The 18,852-nt window shown below is 43.9% G+C and overlaps 11 protein-coding genes across 11 annotated transcripts; 5 read left to right on the forward strand and 6 right to left on the reverse strand.

Moving 5' to 3' along the window:
- Positions 1-72: 72 nt before the first annotated feature.
- Positions 73-1,694, forward strand: K450DRAFT_227165 (uncharacterized protein). The gene is made up of 7 exons (XM_051586686.1): positions 73-365; positions 424-554; positions 621-779; positions 843-915; positions 975-1,214; positions 1,279-1,367; positions 1,429-1,694. The coding sequence occupies exons 1-7, from the start codon at positions 92-94 to the stop codon at positions 1,510-1,512; spliced, it is 1,050 nt and encodes a 349-aa protein (XP_051447436.1). The 5' UTR covers positions 73-91; the 3' UTR covers positions 1,513-1,694.
- Positions 1,436-2,112, forward strand: K450DRAFT_227168 (uncharacterized protein). The gene is made up of 3 exons (XM_051586687.1): positions 1,436-1,626; positions 1,737-1,881; positions 1,957-2,112. The coding sequence occupies exons 1-3, from the start codon at positions 1,573-1,575 to the stop codon at positions 2,070-2,072; spliced, it is 315 nt and encodes a 104-aa protein (XP_051447437.1). The 5' UTR covers positions 1,436-1,572; the 3' UTR covers positions 2,073-2,112.
- Positions 2,113-2,383: 271 nt separating this feature from the next.
- K450DRAFT_227171 (uncharacterized protein) lies at positions 2,384-4,066 on the forward strand. The gene is made up of 8 exons (XM_051586688.1): positions 2,384-2,625; positions 2,709-2,872; positions 2,935-2,977; positions 3,053-3,146; positions 3,212-3,362; positions 3,428-3,532; positions 3,594-3,732; positions 3,824-4,066. The coding sequence occupies exons 1-8, from the start codon at positions 2,517-2,519 to the stop codon at positions 4,015-4,017; spliced, it is 999 nt and encodes a 332-aa protein (XP_051447438.1). The 5' UTR covers positions 2,384-2,516; the 3' UTR covers positions 4,018-4,066.
- Positions 3,757-5,133, reverse strand: K450DRAFT_227178 (uncharacterized protein). Its single transcript, XM_051586689.1, has 2 exons — positions 4,728-5,133; positions 3,757-4,655 (listed from the first exon to the last, which is right to left on the reverse strand). The coding sequence occupies exons 1-2, from the start codon at positions 5,042-5,044 to the stop codon at positions 4,115-4,117; spliced, it is 858 nt and encodes a 285-aa protein (XP_051447439.1). The 5' UTR covers positions 5,045-5,133; the 3' UTR covers positions 3,757-4,114.
- On the forward strand, positions 4,855-7,583 carry K450DRAFT_227180 (uncharacterized protein). The gene is made up of 8 exons (XM_051586690.1): positions 4,855-5,168; positions 5,229-5,309; positions 5,374-5,495; positions 5,560-5,772; positions 5,843-5,891; positions 5,955-6,194; positions 6,263-6,967; positions 7,033-7,583. The coding sequence occupies exons 1-8, from the start codon at positions 5,010-5,012 to the stop codon at positions 7,372-7,374; spliced, it is 1,911 nt and encodes a 636-aa protein (XP_051447440.1). The 5' UTR covers positions 4,855-5,009; the 3' UTR covers positions 7,375-7,583.
- A 206-nt stretch (positions 7,584-7,789) lies between these two features.
- On the reverse strand, positions 7,790-9,257 carry K450DRAFT_227189 (uncharacterized protein). Its single transcript, XM_051586691.1, has 2 exons — positions 8,103-9,257; positions 7,790-8,041 (listed from the first exon to the last, which is right to left on the reverse strand). The coding sequence occupies exons 1-2, from the start codon at positions 9,161-9,163 to the stop codon at positions 7,981-7,983; spliced, it is 1,122 nt and encodes a 373-aa protein (XP_051447441.1). The 5' UTR covers positions 9,164-9,257; the 3' UTR covers positions 7,790-7,980.
- A 629-nt stretch (positions 9,258-9,886) lies between these two features.
- Positions 9,887-11,887, reverse strand: K450DRAFT_227193 (uncharacterized protein). The gene is made up of 4 exons (XM_051586692.1): positions 11,265-11,887; positions 11,029-11,186; positions 10,253-10,946; positions 9,887-10,181 (listed from the first exon to the last, which is right to left on the reverse strand). Exons 1-4 carry the CDS (start codon positions 11,638-11,640, stop codon positions 10,057-10,059), a joined length of 1,353 nt encoding a protein of 450 aa, XP_051447442.1. The 5' UTR covers positions 11,641-11,887; the 3' UTR covers positions 9,887-10,056.
- Positions 11,888-11,952: 65 nt separating this feature from the next.
- K450DRAFT_196821 (uncharacterized protein) lies at positions 11,953-13,728 on the reverse strand (the record flags this gene model as incomplete). Its single annotated transcript, XM_051584531.1, has 1 exon — positions 11,953-13,728. The coding sequence occupies one exon, from the start codon at positions 13,726-13,728 to the stop codon at positions 11,953-11,955; it is 1,776 nt and encodes a 591-aa protein (XP_051447443.1).
- Positions 13,729-14,580: 852 nt separating this feature from the next.
- On the reverse strand, positions 14,581-15,298 carry K450DRAFT_227199 (uncharacterized protein). Its single transcript, XM_051586693.1, has one exon. The coding sequence runs from the start codon at positions 14,830-14,832 to the stop codon at positions 14,602-14,604; it is 231 nt and encodes a 76-aa protein (XP_051447444.1). The 5' UTR covers positions 14,833-15,298; the 3' UTR covers positions 14,581-14,601.
- Positions 15,299-15,342: 44 nt separating this feature from the next.
- K450DRAFT_227204 (uncharacterized protein) lies at positions 15,343-16,879 on the forward strand. The gene has a single exon (XM_051586694.1). It carries the CDS (start codon positions 15,765-15,767, stop codon positions 16,728-16,730), a length of 966 nt encoding a protein of 321 aa, XP_051447445.1. The 5' UTR covers positions 15,343-15,764; the 3' UTR covers positions 16,731-16,879.
- On the reverse strand, positions 16,783-18,740 carry K450DRAFT_227208 (uncharacterized protein). The gene is made up of 7 exons (XM_051586695.1): positions 18,422-18,740; positions 18,202-18,348; positions 18,100-18,133; positions 17,951-18,031; positions 17,805-17,877; positions 17,180-17,726; positions 16,783-17,122 (listed from the first exon to the last, which is right to left on the reverse strand). The coding sequence occupies exons 1-7, from the start codon at positions 18,725-18,727 to the stop codon at positions 16,835-16,837; spliced, it is 1,476 nt and encodes a 491-aa protein (XP_051447446.1). The 5' UTR covers positions 18,728-18,740; the 3' UTR covers positions 16,783-16,834.
- Positions 18,741-18,852: the final 112 nt, after the last annotated feature.

Here is an 18,852-nt window from a genome sequence, read left to right on the forward strand (position 1 = left end):
GAGCCGTTTCCGGAAGTCACGTGCTGTTGAGTATAAAAATTGGGCAGCAATAAGTGCCTGTGACGGCTCCCAAGCTTGCAGCCTTCACGACATGTCCGATTCGCCAGCGTCAGAAAAGCGCCAGAGAAAGCCAAGGCAACATTCTTCACTTCGGTCGAGCTCCAATGATAAGAAGATTAAGATTAAGATAACGGCAGCTCGAGAAGCCAATAGAGATCATAGTGGATCCGAAGACGAACTTGAACCGGATGTTGCTATTGAAGAACAATTCATATTGCGAATGCCTCCGGGCGAAGCTTGCAACAAACTACGAGATATGGTTAGGAAACGAGACGTGACCGATGGCGTCAAGTTTGTTTTCAAAGGTATGATTAATATATGAAAGTTGCGCCATTTGGACACTATTAACACTATTCCCCTTAGATCCAAGACATGGTCACTTTTACATTGATGGGCAACAATTCGACACAAAACTTGTTGATCTCCCAACTATAATAGAATCACAAAAGACAATCGATCAAAAGCAGCTATATAAAGTTGCAGATATATCCCAGGTCCGTAGCGTAGTCATTAAGCGTCAATTTTTCATACCATCGCTGACTCTCGATTCAACATATTAGATGCTTCTCGTTGAGCCTCATAACTCACAAGAAGAACCTCATACTTCCTATCCCTTCAGCGTTCGGCGGAATGCTGAACACTATTTGTACCCGGATGGTGTGACGCCACCGCTCAAACATGTTCGCAAAAGGAGATTTCGAAAGCGATTGTCCAAACGCGTGAGTTGATTGTTTTATGTTGCAGCGATTTTATCATGTCAATTGACACAACTCTGTCTATAGACCATTGAAGTTGTTGAGAAAGAAGTCGAGAGATTACTAGAAGTGGACGCTACTGCAGAAGACGTTCGATATGGTAGGTAGCTCGTCGGTAGATTGACATGACTTGGTATTCGGTACTAAACATGCTGCTAGAAATGAGTGATAATCGCGACCTAGAGCCAGACTCAGACATAGGTACCCAAGACATTGATGTAGAGGACACGGATGAAGGAAGTGAAAGCGATGAAGATTTGGCAGCAGCCATCGACCGCGGTCTTGAGGAACTTGAAGAAGAAGACGAAGACGATGATGAAGACAGCGACGATGATGACGATGACGATGACGACGATGAAGATGATGAAGACGATGAGAAAGGAAAGCACAGTGAAATTGGTATGTATAATGTTGATTTGAAGATGTATGCCAACTGAAAACTGACTATGAGCAAATAATACAGCACAAAAACGACAAGAAATATTGGAAATTAAGGCTGCTATTCAGCGCAAGAACGTCGATCTAAACTCTGCCACAAATGCAATTCTAAAGGTATTTACTTTTGTGACCGATCTAACTTCACTGCATACTCACCTTTCCCCGTTCTTTTTAGCAACGTTTCGAGACCGTTGTCGAAAACTTGAAGAAACAGCTAGCTCTGAAAGAAGCGCATTTGGCGGAGCTCAACAAGGAATAAACTCCACGTGCATTATTAGAACGAACGATTATTTCATTCTTCCTTCATTTTACCTTCCCAATGACCATTCTCAATCAGCCACTACGATCTGAAGTCATTGCTCTGTACAAGCAGGTCTGTATATCTACCAAACCATAATAAAACTCGCATTTCTGTAAACGCTCTGTGTGTTGTAAATGAGAAGTATAAAAACTGATGTCGACTTCTTCAAATCCGAATAATAGCTGGTTTACTTGGGCCGTGACTATCCCGCAGGGTATACCAACTTCTTTCGACCTAAATTGAAGGCGGCATTCATGAAGAAGAGAGATCTTGTAGATGAAGCCGAAATACGTAAATCCATAGCGTTTGGTAACTACATTATTAAAGGTGAGTCGTATAGAATGCTCATTCACTCCTCTTGTCTTCACTAACCCTCGCGCTTTCCAATCTCTTGCAAACCAGAATTGGAAGCCATGTACTATTTGAAAAAATATAGAACCCTAAGGGCAAGATATACCGTTCCAGAAGAAGATGCTCATATAGCTCTTCAAAAAGCGTTAGAATCACAGCGCATCTAAATTGCAAGCCTTTATACTTGTGGCAAATGATGCTAGTCAATGCGCTATCTATCTTGTATATTTTGAACACATACTGTACACTAAAAAGAAAGGATGTTGTAATTATCCTTGAACATATCAAACAATGTAAGCTTGAAATCATATGGTAATGGAGTGTGAACCACCTTACCTTCCTTTGTACTGCATGTCATATCGTTACAGAGTAGCTTTAGAGCTATTACACTTCCTTTTCACTTCATCAACCATTTCTAAGAGTACCATTCTTAAGATCTACATTGAATATCTGGAAGGTAGTGCAATGATATCGCTTGGGCATTGTCTGCTGCCAAATTGGCATAGAGTCAACTACAGCATTTGATTGGCCAATTTCGATTCTGCTTTTTGCCATGAAAACCTGTACGTGTTCCTTACAGTGAAGTCTCTTTTCCAGCAACTTCTATACTCATGTCTGACCTCTCTGACGACGACTTTCAGCCTTTGGATCCCTCTCTGCAAAACATCCTAGATCAAAATTCCTTGCACTGGATTTTTGTTGGTGGCAAGGGTGGTGTTGGTAGGAACCTTTCAGAGTAGCGCAACCATCATTGTGCCTGTAGCTGACATGAGCGATGCTCATATGCTGACTCGATTCACTAGGCAAAACAACTACTTCTTGCTCATTGGCTGTTCAGCTAGCAAAGGTTCGAGAATCTGTACTCCTTATTTCCACAGATCCAGCCCACAATCTGTCCGATGCATTCGGCCAAAAGTTCTCCAAGGAAGCAACACTTATCAACGGCTTTGACAACCTCTTTGCCATGGTATGGAATGATTTTTGAAAAAAGGCGCACTGTCATATAGCCAATACTAAATGTTCTTATAGGAAATTGACCCCACATCTAGTATCCAAGAGATGATTGAGCAATGTAAGCAGATTGGATGACGAACAATTAACCTAATTTTTCCCGTCCTTGTTAACACTGTCTGTTGAAATTTGTTAGCGGATCAAAACAATGCCATGGGATCCATGTTCCAAGATCTTGCTTTTGCTATTCCTGGTGTCGATGAAGCAATGGGTTTCGCTGAAGTTATGAAGTAAGTTCTTGTTTCACGAATATTGGGACGCCGTTGGCTGTCATACTGATGCGCTTCCCAAACAGACAAGTGAAGACCATGCAATATTCTGTCATTATTTTCGATACTGCTCCCACTGGTCATACTCTCCGTTTCCTGTCTTTCCCAACCGTGCTGGAGAAGGCTCTTGCCAAGGTCAGCACTCTCAGTGGACGCTTTGGTCCCATGTTCCAACAGGTAAGCCAAGCAAGTTTGTAAGACTTATCACATGAAAATTTCTTGCTTACCATTTTATATTTTAGATGTCTGGTATGATGGGAGTGAACGCTAACCAGGAGGACATGTTCAGCAAGTTGGAAGAAATGCGTTCTGTCATTACAGAAGTGAACAACCAGTTCAAGGATCCTGTAAGTTATCACTCGTGCTGTCAAGGTTTTTGAGTGGTGTAATAACAACGTCCAACATTAGAACACAACAACATTTGTCTGCGTTTGCATTTCAGAATTCTTGTCTTTGTATGAAACTGAGAGAATGATTCAAGAATTGACCGCATACAAAATTGATACTCACAACATCGTGGTCAACCAGCTACTTTTCCCAAAGAAAGGTAAGGAACAAAAAAAAAACCAGATATTTGCCATTGTTTTAATATGTCTTTAATCTTATTCTTTACGAAACGTTTTTTTTATGTACAAAAGGATCAAATTGCGAACACTGTGGAGTGCGCCATAAGATGCAGCAGAAATATCTGGACCAGATCTATGATCTTTACGAGGATTTCCACATTGTTAGAATGCCACTGTTGACCAAGGAAGTCCGAGGCACTGAGGATATAAAAGAATTCAGCAAGATGCTCATAGAACCATTTCGTCCCAAAGACGAGACTGAATGAATGAGTAGACCATATAGTAATTAAAAGAATAACCTCCACATCAATTCATGTTGGTACAATGCCTATGCTGTATGTTTCACATTATCACCGTCGCCATCTACGTCTCTCTCATTGCTTCGCAGGCTGCTTGTTCGCTGCGCTCGTCGGATGAATACACGCTGTAATCTTCATCTTCCTCGTCCTCACTGTTGATGCTGTCATAGTTATAGTCTGAGTCCGATATTATTTCGATTTCATAATCCACTTCTTCCCCATCGTCGTCATCTTCATCTTCGGTTTCCCATTCTGGTTGAGGTAGACCGCTTTCCGAATCGGATTCAAAGTCCAATACATCATGACAACCTTCGATGTTGAGGTATTTGAGCTTAGGGCATTTCATAACCGCCTTCACAGATTTTTCTGTAATGTGATTACAATCTGCCAGGTTCACTGTCTCCAGGTGTGGGTTTTTTGAGGCGAGCTCTACCACCGGATCGTCCACAGTGCAGATTCCAGATAGGTTGATGACTCGCAGATTGGTACAGTACGTAGCTATGGACACTACACTTGGTGTGTTCAAATACGAACAAGAGCATAAAGAAAGGAAGTGAAGATTCCTTCCAATGGCTTTCATTATGATTTCAATATCTGTATTTCTCCTACAAACATGAGAAGGGATGATGTCAGGCGGTGTTGTCAACATGCTGCTGCGGTATAACTGGTTTCCTTACAGTGCCATACACATATCGAGATCTAAATGGGTTATATATAAGCATTTTAATAGTAGTTCTACAATCTCTTGGCCCTTTATGCTATCCCATCGGCGTGCTGTCATCGATAAGTCCAGAGTGTGAACATATACAGCGTTGTCAGCACTTAGGTCCCTCGAAAAGCGACGAAAACGGTCGGCAGTCAGTAAACTTGGAGACTCATAAAGGACGGGGATGGCGAGAGCTCTAAATTGACTAGAAACTCTGGTGCAATTAGCTAACGTCGCTTGATTTAGTTGTGATATGATCTCTTGCAAGATTTCAGTTGGAAGCGACATTCAGCAAGTTGAAAGAGATCTCGAGCACCGTGACTTTCAAATTTTAAATGGGAGTGCTGAAATTGGGACTTTGCCGCGCAAGCTCCACCCCTTTACGTCAATCAACTTTACTTTGATATCAATGGTAATTATAGCTGACCAACCATTTCCAATGCTGAATTTATGCTAATGATGTGCATGGTAGTTGTTGCGTGTTCGCTCAAAGGACGGTACTGTCCGAATTACCGTAGACGGCGCCGATACATTCAAGGACATAGCTGACAAGGTAAGTACTTGGTAAAGCATACTATCCTGATGCCGTAATCAGACTAATTTGGCCCATGAAACAGACAGCAGCAGCATTCAATGTCACGGATACAAGCAACATGGCTTTTGGAAAAGGGCCTTCTCCGCAAGAAGCCGCACCTTTACCCCAGCTAGCTCACCAGACAGTTAACTCAGCTGGCCTCAAGTATGTATATTGACTACGTAATTTTGGCCACCTTGACGTGTAACTAATATTCATGCTCTTTCAGACATGGAGATATGATTCATCTTGTATTTCTTGAAACTCCTCATTTGCATACTCCTGGAGAACATGCTGATGAGCCTCAAGCTACGGTGACCAACGCTGGGCCTGCTCAGGAATTCGTGGATATTGATGAATTGAAAACTATACAGCAAGATCCTGTCGACGATCTTTTAGAGAAGCAGGATGGCTTGATTGCAAGATCAAGAGACAGTAATTTGTAAGCCAACTTTTCTCCCCTACAAGTTCAGCCTAAATCATGGACGATCGCTTACTAACATATGCCCCAGCTGCCGACATGGAACAAACGCTATGTGCGATTACTGCATGCCACTTGAAGTGAGTCATTGATAAAGTATTTGTAACATCACATATTGCATTTTACTCACCTTTCATTCGCAGCCATACGATCAGAAATATTTGGAGCAGAACAAAATCAAGCATATGTCTTTCCACGCACATCTCAGACAACTCAACGCAGCTCAGCAGTCAAAAGCCGCTTCCTCCACTATAACGAAACAGCTTCCCCCTCTTGAAGAGCAAAATTATAAAGTGCGAGTACCATGTTCAGGCGGACATGCCCCATGGCCAGAAGGTATTTGTACCAAGTGCCAACCAAGTGCCATTACGTTACAAAGTCAGGTAGGCGAATTTCATGCAACGCGTGTCACAATTCCACAAGCTGAGAGATTAACATCATTTTTTTCAAGCCATTTCGCCTTGTCGATCATATAGAATTTTCCTCGGCCTCGCTAATCGATAACTTTATCCATTATTGGCGTGCCACTGGTTGTCAGCGTTTGGGCTACCTCTATGGACGATATGAGCCGTACACAGAAGTTCCGTTGGGTATTAAAGCTGTTGTGGAAGCTATATACGAGCCACCTCAGGAAGATCATATGGATGGATTGGCGCTCTCCCTGCCTTGGCAAGAAGAGAACTCTATCAACCAAGTGGCAGCAGCTTGTGGTCTTCAACCTGTTGGAATGATATTTACTGACCTTCTTGACGACGGTACCGGTAAAGGCACAGTAGTGACAAAACGACATGTGGATTCTTTCTTTTTGTCCTCTTTGGAGTGTTCATTTGCAGCAGAAATGCAGCGTCTGCATCCAAATAGATCCCGGTATTCACCCACTGGAAAATTTGGTTCAAAGTTTGTTACATGCATCATCTCTGGAGACGAACAAGGTGGTATTGGTGTGAGCGGTTATCAAGTCTCAAATACTATGGTTGCCATGCAGGAAGCTGGAATTGTCGAGCCTAGCATGAAGCCATCGGTTATGCTTGTCAAGGAAGGTATTCCTCACCAACGCTATGTGCCAGAAGTGTTTTACAAATACAAGAACAAATATGGCGTTGCCGTTCAAGAGCCGGCTAAACCCACTTTCCCAGTAGAGTACCTTCTTGTCAATGTAAGTAGTAGTCTGGGCCTGGGGATTTTTTGGTGTGACATGTCTTATTAACTTGTGTTTGACAGGTCACCAATGGCTTTCCACAGAACCCAAGCCCTGCATTTGCATCCGTCGTTCCATTCCCTATTGAAAACAGAGCAGGCTTAGAAACGCAAAATCTCGGCAAGCTGAGTCAAAGACTTTCGTCATGCAATTCTTCGGCGGAATACCTCACAGCACTGTCCGATTTCCACCTCCTTTGCTTCATTCGATCGAGTGGATTGCTATCCACCGAGGAGTTTACTGCCTTGTGCAGAGCTATCATGCAACATGACGTCGATACCTTTACTAGCATACAGCAATCCAATGGATGGAAAACACTGGAGACGGTGTTGCGAGAATCAGGTAAGCCAAAAAAAAAATTATAATCGATAAACTATGTCAAAAAAAAAAAGTGAATGAATGACCGACCTATCTCCGTACAGGAGGCCATCAAGACGGTTCTGCCGACATGTCGCGCACAACGTCAGCTACTTCTGGTGTTGCAACTCCGGGCACATCTGGGTCTGTGGAGGTCACTTGCAGATTCTGTACGTTTGTTAACCCAGCACGAAGTTCCAGCTGCGAAATGTGTGGACTTCCTCTCGACTAGGCTAGAATTTTACACTTCACCACATTGTTGAATGTTTTTTTTTCTTAAACCAATAATCGAATAGACGTGAGATTGCAGCCAGAATAATGGACTACTCTCACATGCTTCTTTGTATCAAAAGTACAAGCTTGTAAATCTAAAGGGGCATCCCTCACGCTTCTATTTTTTCCATTTGTGGTTTACGTTCAGTTTTATGACATTAAACGATACAGCTCACGTTGTATTACCGCGATGGTGTATACTGCGATTTATATTATGTGCCCATTGTAGAAGAGGCAGGAAGTTAAGGCTTATTATACAGAAGGAATCGAATGGGGTCGGGGTTGGCCTGTACGCAATTCATTATTTGCGGGTCCAGTACATCGTAGCAAACCGGATAGACCTAGTTATCAAGATACCAGAGGCCGACGTCTTGCAATGCAGCTTTCTTGGCATCGCCAACTCTGTAGTACAATATACATTAGCTATTGAAAACACCATCCATTCAATGAAACAAGGACAAACCTGTAGTTAGCGTGAACCATCATTGGCTCAAACCCAAGGGAAATGGGTAATTTGGAACCAAAATAGAAGTGGCCGTTAGGAAAGAGCATCAAGTCAAGAAGAAGCATGGGCGACGTTTTGTACTGCTGGTCCATGCCGGCTAGGACTCGATTCATAACACGTTGTTGCGTCAAAGCGGGAATACGATCCTGAATATCGATGGTACGCCCCATAACCCGTTTGCTGACATCTGTCGGACGCATCAAGTAAAAGCCACTGTTGATGGAGGTGTATTGCGTTTCTTGGCTGAAAACCATATGCAAGTTTTTGCGGCTCTTCAAATTCCACATAAGATGAGTGTAGATGTTGGGGTTGACAAAGACGATATCCACATCCGAAAACCAGACAGTGACATCAAGGTACAGCAATCGCTCAACAATAAGGGATTTGGCATGGGTGATAGGAGTGTAGCTGTTTGTTTTCCAAGCAGCAAAGTCACCAGAAAGCTGGACATGTCGCCATTCTTCAGGAATAAGAACAACGTTGCTACCCAGTCCTATGTTGGTCAAGGCATCCACGAGCTCTTGATCAATAGCAAACACAAGGAAATTGGTAATTTCCGTGCGTTTGAGAGATTCTATCCAGTTGAGAGTGTATTCGAGCATTCCGTGGTTGACTACAGCAATCAACAGAGTTCGTTCAGCTACTTCGATGAAGTTGCGTTCGATAGCATCGATAACTTCTTGAGCAGGTGGGTCGTAAACACGCTCTTTGTAAACCAATTTACCGTACATCTCATCCTTGAAATAACTGGCGGCACTGTCAAGTTCTTTTTCTAATTTATCTGTGTCTTCATTGGTGACGTGAGGACAGTCTTGCACAATAGGAGCTTCTTGAATGGGTACAGGATGGTGGTCGATATCTGAGACGGTGTCTGTGAGGTCTTTGTTACTGACATGAGTGATGTATGTACCCTCCAAAAGTGATGACCGGTAGTTGAGGAACGCAATAACGCCGATGAAACCAAGGAGAAATAGCAACAACGATATGTGCCATCTTCTATGTGGGCGGTCGAAAGTCATGATGCTTCAAAGGAAAAAGGCGAAGATGAAGGGGGAAAGCTGGATTGCTCAGGGCAAACAGACGAAGGAGTGGAGGAAACAAAGGGTATAAGCGCTTGATCTTAGAGAGTTTATTTAAAAAAAAAAAATTCAAGGGAATTCTGATATCAAATGCGATGGGGTTAATCTTGACAATCCGGCGCACTTTGGATCATCGGCAGAAGACTTGCCATCCAATGAGAACTTTGGTTATGATGCATTTCAAGTATATTCTATTCCTAGATGATAAACACAGACACGCCGGAATTCGTACCACTGGACGCATCTAATGCAGTAGTAAATCCAGGGATGGTAGGCCCCCCGATGGCTGCACAGTGAGGAGTATCACTGCGCCTCCCATCACCACTCCACGTTACCGCCATATTACCTTAAGAGCTTCCTTAACACGATTCAAATTACTGTTCAAGAAATGGGATTGTTCAACTTCAAACAAATTTCTCGGTAAGCTTTGGCAACAGAAGTTCTGAAAAACGGTAGAAGAATCCAGTTGACAGCAAAGGCGCAAGGAGGAAGTGATAGCCCACATCGTGGCATAGACCATTGTTTACGTTTCAGTGCCAAAAAATTTTGAATGACTTTTTTAGCCATGTTTTAAGCTCGAGTGTCTAGCTCAACAAGCGCCATCTGTACTCTCTGTATGACTATTCACCCCTCAAACCGGAGTCTTATAAAGCAATAGAACTTCTAGAATGTAAAAACGCACACCATACAAGAAAGAAGTGTAGTTGTCGCCGCCATTTTAGGATAATATCATCTTGGCAAGCATATAAAAATAGAGATTTTACAAATATTCATGAACTCGTTTACCGCTGGTCATGTTAGCGCTGATATAATGTTTATCATGTCATGCTTTACTAAGCCGATGGTAACTGAAATCGTTGCCTAGGGAGGAAAATATTGGCTATGTCATCCGCGGCATTACATTTTCCAGAAACCATTTCTGCGACGCGTCGTCCACTCCACCAACAGAGCGGCATTCCTATGTACGACGACGGAAAAAGTAAGTTAACACCAATAATCACAGAATGGGTCTATGTAGTGAATCCTCACCATGACCGTTATAACCTGCGGAAACAAACTGGTTTGGAGCATGTTCTAAAGGTCCAATATAGGGCAAATGATCTTTGGTGTAGCCTTGAACACCAGCCCATTCAGCCTCTTCATATTCAGGCCAGTCTTCGTTGGGAAAATGGGAACGCACAAACTGGCGAATGTCGGTATGCAGTACCGGATAAATCGAAGAGTCGTTGGCTCTTATCATTCCTCCTAGCCCGGTCCCGAGGAAATCCATTGTCTCATGATCTATAAAGGGCCGATTTTTTCCATCGATTGTACTTCTTCCTCCACCAACAATGACGATGTTGTCCTTATCGCGCTGAATAAGATAGTGCGCAACACTGTGCCAAACAAATCCCCTCTCCTTCCAAATTTGTTTAGGCATTTTCAATGCCATCACTTGCTCGCTAACCGGAAAGCAAACTTCTCGAAGCTCGGGAAGCAAGTGTCCCATCCAACCATTTGTACAGTGGATGATAGTTTTGGCTACTATGATCCCTTTGTTTTCAGTGTGCACTGCCCATTTTCCAGTAGGTGTAGATTTGACAGCAGTCACCGGTGTTTGTGTATATAGCTGGACGGCATTGGCTTTAATCAGTCTCTGGAAGACTTCCCATATCCATTTGGCAGGGAACATTTGATAAGCTTCTATTTTTATAGCACCCAGAACATCGGGCGAGCGCAGTCTCTAGTGGCGAAACGATGAAAGAATTTGACAGTGTTAGTGTAATGCTTGTACACCTACTACCGCGGAGAATTTAAGCCCGTACCTGCCGTGCTTCCTGTTGCTCCCAGACTTCGCACATGCCCCATTCGCGATTATGTTTTTTGCAGAACGCAACTTCTTGCTTGGCAATCTCCCATGATTCTTCAGTGCAATACGCCATTACATTGTCTCCTTTCTGAACTTCTGCAATATCCGCAATACCTATACAATAGCCTATTAGCGCACAAGCCTCCTTGGAAAAGACCGCGCCGGTCTGAACCCCTTATTTGAAAACTATACCTTCGTCATAAAGGAAGGACGCTATTTCCTGAACGTTTGCCCACTCAAGGTCCCTTCGCCATAGAGCATAGTCCTCGCCAAAGAGTTCGACGTCGCGCAGTATGTTACGATGGTTATAAGGTATGAGGTGACCTCCATTTCGACCTGTAGCACCCTCAGCTACTCCACGGGCGTCCAAAACAGTGACTTGGCAATCTTTGCCTATCATTTTGGATAGATGGTAGGCTGTGCTCGCTCCTGTATAGCCTGCACCAATGATGAGGATATCTGTCTCGTGGGGAAGGTTGGGCGTAGACTGGAAGTCAGATAGGGGATTTTTGGCATTTTGTAGCCACCATGATGGCAATGGGTATTTGTCGGGGAGCCCTGGATCCATGAGCACAGCAAGTCAATGGCTCTCACGTAAAGAGATTTTTATGCCAGCTATAAGCGTGGAAATTCGCATAGACTACGGGTTTGAAAGTCAGTTGGTTTCCATATCGCCACTGAGTCATTGGCCCACGGCTGACAAACGCGGTGTGAGAAATCGCTATCTAATGGAAACTGTCACAGCACATTGGCAATTATCTCACGACAGCAATGTCAGGTTAACCTATTTCACACGTGTCAACCAGACAAACAATCAAATTACCATTAACTGGTTTAAAAAAAAAAGCATGGAGATCCACCGCTTGGTTAGCAGTAAGAATTACATTGCTCCCTGTCGTTTATTGATGGCCATACGCATTGAACCCTTTTTCTTAGCGCGCTTTTTACGTATGTTTTTTGCAATGGGATCAGCTCTAAACACTTGGATGCTGTAATCATCTACAAGTGGCTCGCTTGTATGCTCGATTTCCAAAAGTTCAAAATCACTATCTATTTTTTCTCCGTAAAATCGTAAGTTGAACAAATCATTTTCATACGCTGAGGTTCCTCGCAATAAGTGATTGTTCAACAACATTTGTTCTCGAGCAATGACTCTTGTTGAATCGTCGTCTTCCGAATAATGGTGGACCATTTTCGCGGCATTATGAATAGCAAAGAACATGTGGTGATAAGTGCTCTGGTCGCAACCAATCTCATGCAAGTACTCTAGTCCGGAGAGTAGTTCAGAAATGGTGTCGAGTGTGTCAAAGATCATGTCATTCGGCGGTTGGCTATCGGGTAACAAGAATTGAAAGAGAATGACCAGGCGAATAGAGTGATATGACAAATGCAGGTGAACATCGACTTTGGGTTTGAAGTTAAATTTTCTGGGGCCTACAAAGTTGATGTTGGATCGTTCGCTCAAGGTCGCGTCCTGAAGAAGAGCGAACCAGCTACGATGATCGTTGGTGAAGTCCATGTATGCTTTGGAAGGGAGGACCTGACCTTCAGGAGCATTAGGATCAAAGAACGCACGAAACTTAAGACCAGTGATGGCGCGCCGAATGACCCCGCCTAGAGCCGCAAAGTGGTATAAATTCAAGGTCTCCGGATCCGTCACGGTTTTCTGCTCGATCATCTCGGTCAAGGTTGGCACATGCATGGGATGGTCTTTTCTCAGTAACAGTGGTCTATTCAAGGACAATCCAACCCAAGCATCTATATAGTACCATCGACACCAGCAGAGGCGGATCAGTTCTTGGAAGTTGGGGCGGGATTTATCGCTTTGCGTCAAATGAAATAATGCAATGGATGCCAAACTCCCCCAGGTCTTTTGCTGATCATATAACCGCATGAGATTAGAGGCGTAACTCAAGCAAAAATACGCTAAAACGGCGTCTGCATTCATACTGTCAAATAAAACATCCATGCGGTTGCTTGCTTGTTTATAAAACGCCGCAGCCGTCGCCATGCCGAAATCTTCAGTGCAGTCTTTGCCGATGAATGTCGCCAATGTAATGGCAGCTAGACCATCCACAATGGGTTTCGGCCGAGATCGCCAATCCTTGGCTACATCGATCTTCAGCGGCGCAATCTTAAAGGCTAAGCAACACCAGTCCTTCTGGGCCTTTCCCATAATAACGTCCATGATGTCTTCGTAGGATACTTTCATCTGTATGGGCGATATGATGGGATTCGGATTCTGCAACATGCGCTCTATATCGAGTATGGGGGGCGTAGGATTGGTATAATCTGGAAGTACGTTGGGTAGGTCGTACTGATCTTCATGTTGAGGTGTGCTCGGTCGATTGGCAAACCGTTGCATGATAGTCTCTAATTCGCTATAATTTTCTACATGAAATAAAATCACAGAATGCTCAGAGCAATCACTTTCAACGTCGCTCACTCTATCAGTATCTTCGGGTATATTGTCTTGGGGGTTATCTATTATCTGAGAATGGGTTTCACTATCAAAGCGGTCCGTTGTTGAATGGTGCGTTTTTCGAAGCGACATGGCTGTAAATTGTGAGTATGCCGAGAGCAAGTAATTGTGTTGAAGGAGAAGAAAAGAAGAAAAAGAGATGGAAGCTTCAGCAGAGAATACTTTATTTCCCATGGTGGATCTATTTTCACTGCATTGGAATCTTTATTTTGATAAAAGAACTTTGTGAGATTAAAAAAAAAAAAAGAAGGTTGTGCTGCTGGTGTACCGTTGGACAAGTCTGCTACTCTTTATGAACCTGGTTGTAGCATCATGAGGCACGCCGCTTTAGCCGTGCGCCGAACTTTACTGCCATATACTATCGATTGTCCTGACTTCATTACCATGGAAAATCCCATGTGGATAACAAGGGTTCCTATTACCACTGGCACGCACATTCAAAAAGACTAAAAGAAAACTATCCTCATGGGATGTCCGAATGGAGACCATTTGGCAGCACAAAGGCTTGAATGGCATATTCCAGTGTTTGAACTACTTGCCAGTGTTTACAAAGAGGTCTATTTTCGTCTCGATAGCCACAACGCCTCTCCGCCCGCTTCTATACGGCACGTTCTTGCTTTGCGCTTCCAAATCAGTCGAATCAACACACTTCAATTGATAAGATATAAGCGCCCCTCTGAGTGAGTTATAAGACATGGTGCGGTCAAGGTACGTTAGTAGCGACGAACACGAAGTACCAAATATCATCTATAAGCTTCGCCCGCTCAATTTACGGGGTGGTGACCACGTTGTGATAGGCTATGCTTCAGTTCTAGACTTTTAAACTGAGCATTTTGCAATCCTGATGACTTTTAGTGCATTATGCCGAGTGTCCTATGGTTGTAGATCAACTGAACACATCGATCGAAGCCAAACAAACCACGCCACCAATGCTCTTACGCAGCGCTAGGCAGGGCCGTTTCTCTGCAGGCTGTCAGTCTCATGCAATTGAAGAACAAAGTACAAGTAAATGAATGTGGTATGGCCTTGTAAAACCGCAAAGTGGTTTTACACCCAGACTGTTAAATAACCATCGGCTTTTCGTGACCTGGAAGCCCATATAGACCACTCGGCAATCCCGACTAGCTGAACCACAAAGTTATAAACACCGAGCAGGAACGTACGAGATCCCCGCCGGCTTTTCTTTATTAGTAACGAGCGAGATACTCTTTGGTAGTGCGACGGTGAGTTGAAAGAGTAAATGGATTGTCTCGTGAATATGGAAATGGCCGGAATCATGTTTGGTGGCGACAAACAAAACCTCGGTTGGGCGTGGTCTGCCTGCTCTCTGTATGCCTGCAGAAAGCTTTGCGAGGGATGTCCTGGTGATTTATCTCGCAAAGAAAGATTGAGACCTCAGCTCCATGTAAGGGAAATATGGACAACTTGTCATCAGTTTTAGTCATTCCGACAGCGGAGCTGACTCGAACATCTTTCATAAGCTTTGCTGGATTGGCCATGACATCGTCGCTGGCTAACCTGTTGTGATAATCTAAAAAGTTCCCTTCACGCGCTGAGCTGTGCAACGGGGTCACTTATTCGACGGTGAAACAGCTGGCTGGTCACTTCTCTCATCTATAATCCCGATGTTGAACAAGCTCCAGCTTTTGTGTCTAGTTAAAGCACATTTCATCAACCCTTTAGCAACGTCAATATTCAAACAGGGTACACAGCATGAGCTTTATTTGCCACTTAAGGTAGTAGTCCCTCAGAAGCTTGACGGTACCTGAAGTCAAAGCAACCCATCTGACATGGTGCCGATCAAAAACGCGCCATAGATAATCGATGGCTCATCTTAAATACAAATGGCATTTCCATATATGTTACAACGAAACAACGCCGTTTTTTCTCCCACCCAACAACGACTGTACGGCCGTGTGAATATCAATCCATAACAAACCGCACTGCTGGAAGAGTCCGTACAGGTCACCACTTCATTCCATAACACTTGTTACAAGCTAAACCAATATACCTGCCTTATAAAACCAGTTTCTAAGCTTTCATGACCCACTATGATTCTGTTCTCATAGCTCCAGGGCAAGCAGCCATTGTTCACAGTTGAAACCGTCACCTTCTTACTACCGGTATTCGGACTAATAATTTGCCGACACTCCACAGGCACGCGAGACCTCACCTTCCCTACCAACCAATTCACAATAACAAGACTGGCCATGTCAAGGCTACTCTGCATCGGATTCCTATTATCCTTAATCCTCACAGTAACATTAGCATCGACTGGTGATCAGAGGCCACAATATAGAAACTGTGTATCAGATTGTTCTGATAAATATTGCCCAACAGAGTTACAATTATGCCTTCGCGCAACGTTTTGGACATGCCAACAAAACTGTCAATACCATTGCATGCAAGAAATAACCCGACAAGCCATCCAAAATGGTGAGGAGGTGCATCAGTACCATGGAAAATGGCCTTTCCATCGCCTATTTGGGATCCAAGAGCCTGCCAGTGTTATCTTCTCCATGCTCAACGGTTGGATGCACTACAAGTACCTACCTGTCATTCAAAAACAGATACCGAGCTCGTATCCGCTTAAAAAGCTGTACATTGCCTGGTGTATCATTGGTATCAACACGTGGGTGTGGAGCACGGTGTTTCATATACGAGACTTCCCGTTGACTGAAAAACTAGACTACTTCAGCGCAGGATTTGGTATTCTCTACTCGTTGTACTACGCCATCATCCGACTCTTCTACGTACGAAACGCACTCATCATCAAAGGTCTTACTGCGGTGTTTGCCTTGATGTTCCTTGCTCATGTCAGCTATTTGTCGTTTGTCCGATTTGATTATGGGTACAACATGCTCGCCTGTATCATTATCGGCTCCATTCAAACCAATCTCTGGTTGTGGTGGTCTATATTGCAGTACACGCCATGGGGAGACAAACAGAGACGCCCGTACGCTTGGCTCGCTGGATTTTCTGTCATAGCCATAAGCTGTGCCATGGCCCTAGAGGTCTTTGACTTTCCACCATGGTTCGGCGTCATCGATGCCCATAGTTTATGGCACGCAACGACCATTCCATTGGTGGCAGTGTGGTACACCTTTTTGTTGAAGGACACCAGCTATGAACTGACATTAGGGAATGTTCGAGGATCAAATAAAAGAATGGCCTAGCGTCTTCCTTTTTTTATTTTTTATTCGTACTCTATAATAATACAGCCCCTTTTCAATGTGTACGGTATGTTGTTGCATTATAGTCATACAGAATTGCCAAAAGTTTAAAGTAAATATACCTTTCGCTTGGTTTGAAAATTGTTTTCATCTATGGATTTTTTGTTCAGTCGAGAAAGCCAAGTGCGCAAGATAACAGCACTACCGGCTGCGAGGAGCATGGCTCCGCCATTCACCATATTGGAACCAATATAACGTGGAGCATCACTCGTCCAGCCCGTGTACAGCGCAAAAGTACAGATCAATGCACCAAAGTTTGCCATGGACGAGACGATTCCCGTTGCAGATGCCACGGCAACATCCCCTTCGTTTGAGTTTGCTGTCCATGCCATTGTCTGTTGATAGTGAGTAGAACGAATCAGGAACGCCACCAAATTTACTGCAATGCTTACCAAGGGAACGGTCGGATAGGTAGCTCCAGCGACCACCATCAATCCAAAATAGCGGGCACCCACGGAGGGAGCAAAGCTTAGGATCACAAAGCCCACGAAACTCAGTACGCAACAGCTAATGATGAACCAGCTTCGGATGGCGATACGGTCGCTCAATGACGTTGTCACAAAAACCGAAAGTGCACCAAAGACATAGGGTGGCACACTCATCAAACTGACCTGGATAGAATTGTAGGTACCCATTTGTTGCACGATCTTTGGTATAAAGTAGCCCAACGACGTAGCTGCCATGACAGGTGATAGGTACAGAATGCAGAACAACCATGTTTTGCCATCCAATAGCCGTTCGCGTAATCCATGCCAATACTTCGACTGCGGAGCCTTAGTCTCATCGTCTTCTTCCATATTTTTATACTGTAGTCTTTCTATGGCTAATTTCTTCTCATCGCCTTTAAGAAACCGCTTCACTGACGACGGTCTAGATGGAAGCACCCAAAAGTTGGCGAAACCAAACACCACCGATATGATGCCGGATATCAAGAAGAGCCTAAGGTATCAATATTAGCTATGCGCTTTTTTTTCGATGTTCTTCTTACTCTAACCATGGTGCATTCAAGAAATTTACCATTGCCAACCATACAAATTGCCTCGAGTGTCAATAAGCTGAATACCAGCAGAGATCAAACCTCCGAAAGCGCCTGTGGAAGTAAATGTCCAAAGCGTTAGAGATATAGCATTTACCGGTGAAAGTCAAAGGTACGCTATACAGACCTGACACAGGACCGGCAAGGTAAGTAATGCCTAGTCTTGAAGAGACTTCGCTGGGTCGATACCATAACGTCATGTAGTATGCTGCGTCCAAATACAGTGTTAAGCCATAGTCAAATGAATGGAATTGAAGATAGTATGGGATACTGTACCAAAACCTGGCCATGCTCCTGCCTCACAAACGCCCTAAAAGTTCATCCCATTGATTAAAAAGTTGCAACGCATATCCTGATAAATCACCTTAGCCGTCTTACCAAAAGGAATCGGAGCAAGTAAAAATGCCATGGCTGGGAGATGGCAGCCATACAACAAACAACGATTCCCCAAGTGACCATAATTCTCGAGATCCACAAGCTTGGATTGAGTTTCGTCATGACCAGATTGCTTGGTACCTCGAATATCTGTGGGCCCATCAATGGAATTAGCAAGCCACGGTAGATTGGATTCAATTCGAAGGCATTGAAATATACTTGCGATATAAGCTACATAGAACAAGCCGAGTCCTATATTGTTTTCACGGGCCGTCAGCCCAGCAACAGTGGCGAGATCGTGACCTGATTCCTTGTTCATAGTCATTGCAAAGCCGACATTGGCTCTATCCTCGACACTCAAAAAGTACAAAATAGCAATCCATGGTGGAATCAACCAATCCAACTTTCGAACCAGTTTGCGTTCTTCTGGAGTGATCTCAGGTTCTACATTCGAGGTGCGAGATCGACGAGAGCGCACAGTGGAAGCAAGCGACGGCGGCCGAAGCTCTACTTCGGTTGGTTTTGTCATGGTTAAGAAAGTCCTCCGCCCGCCTAGCATGCAGGTTATCAAATTTTCGCAGGCTTACCCCGCATGTCACATTGCTCGGCACCAACTAACTAACAATCCCAAGCTATTGTTTCATCTTCATCAGG

The sequence above is a fragment of the Umbelopsis ramanniana genome (assembly GCF_025399195.1).
Source record: "Umbelopsis ramanniana AG unplaced genomic scaffold K450scaffold_9, whole genome shotgun sequence".
In the NCBI taxonomy this organism is placed as follows: domain Eukaryota; kingdom Fungi; phylum Mucoromycota; class Umbelopsidomycetes; order Umbelopsidales; family Umbelopsidaceae; genus Umbelopsis; species Umbelopsis ramanniana.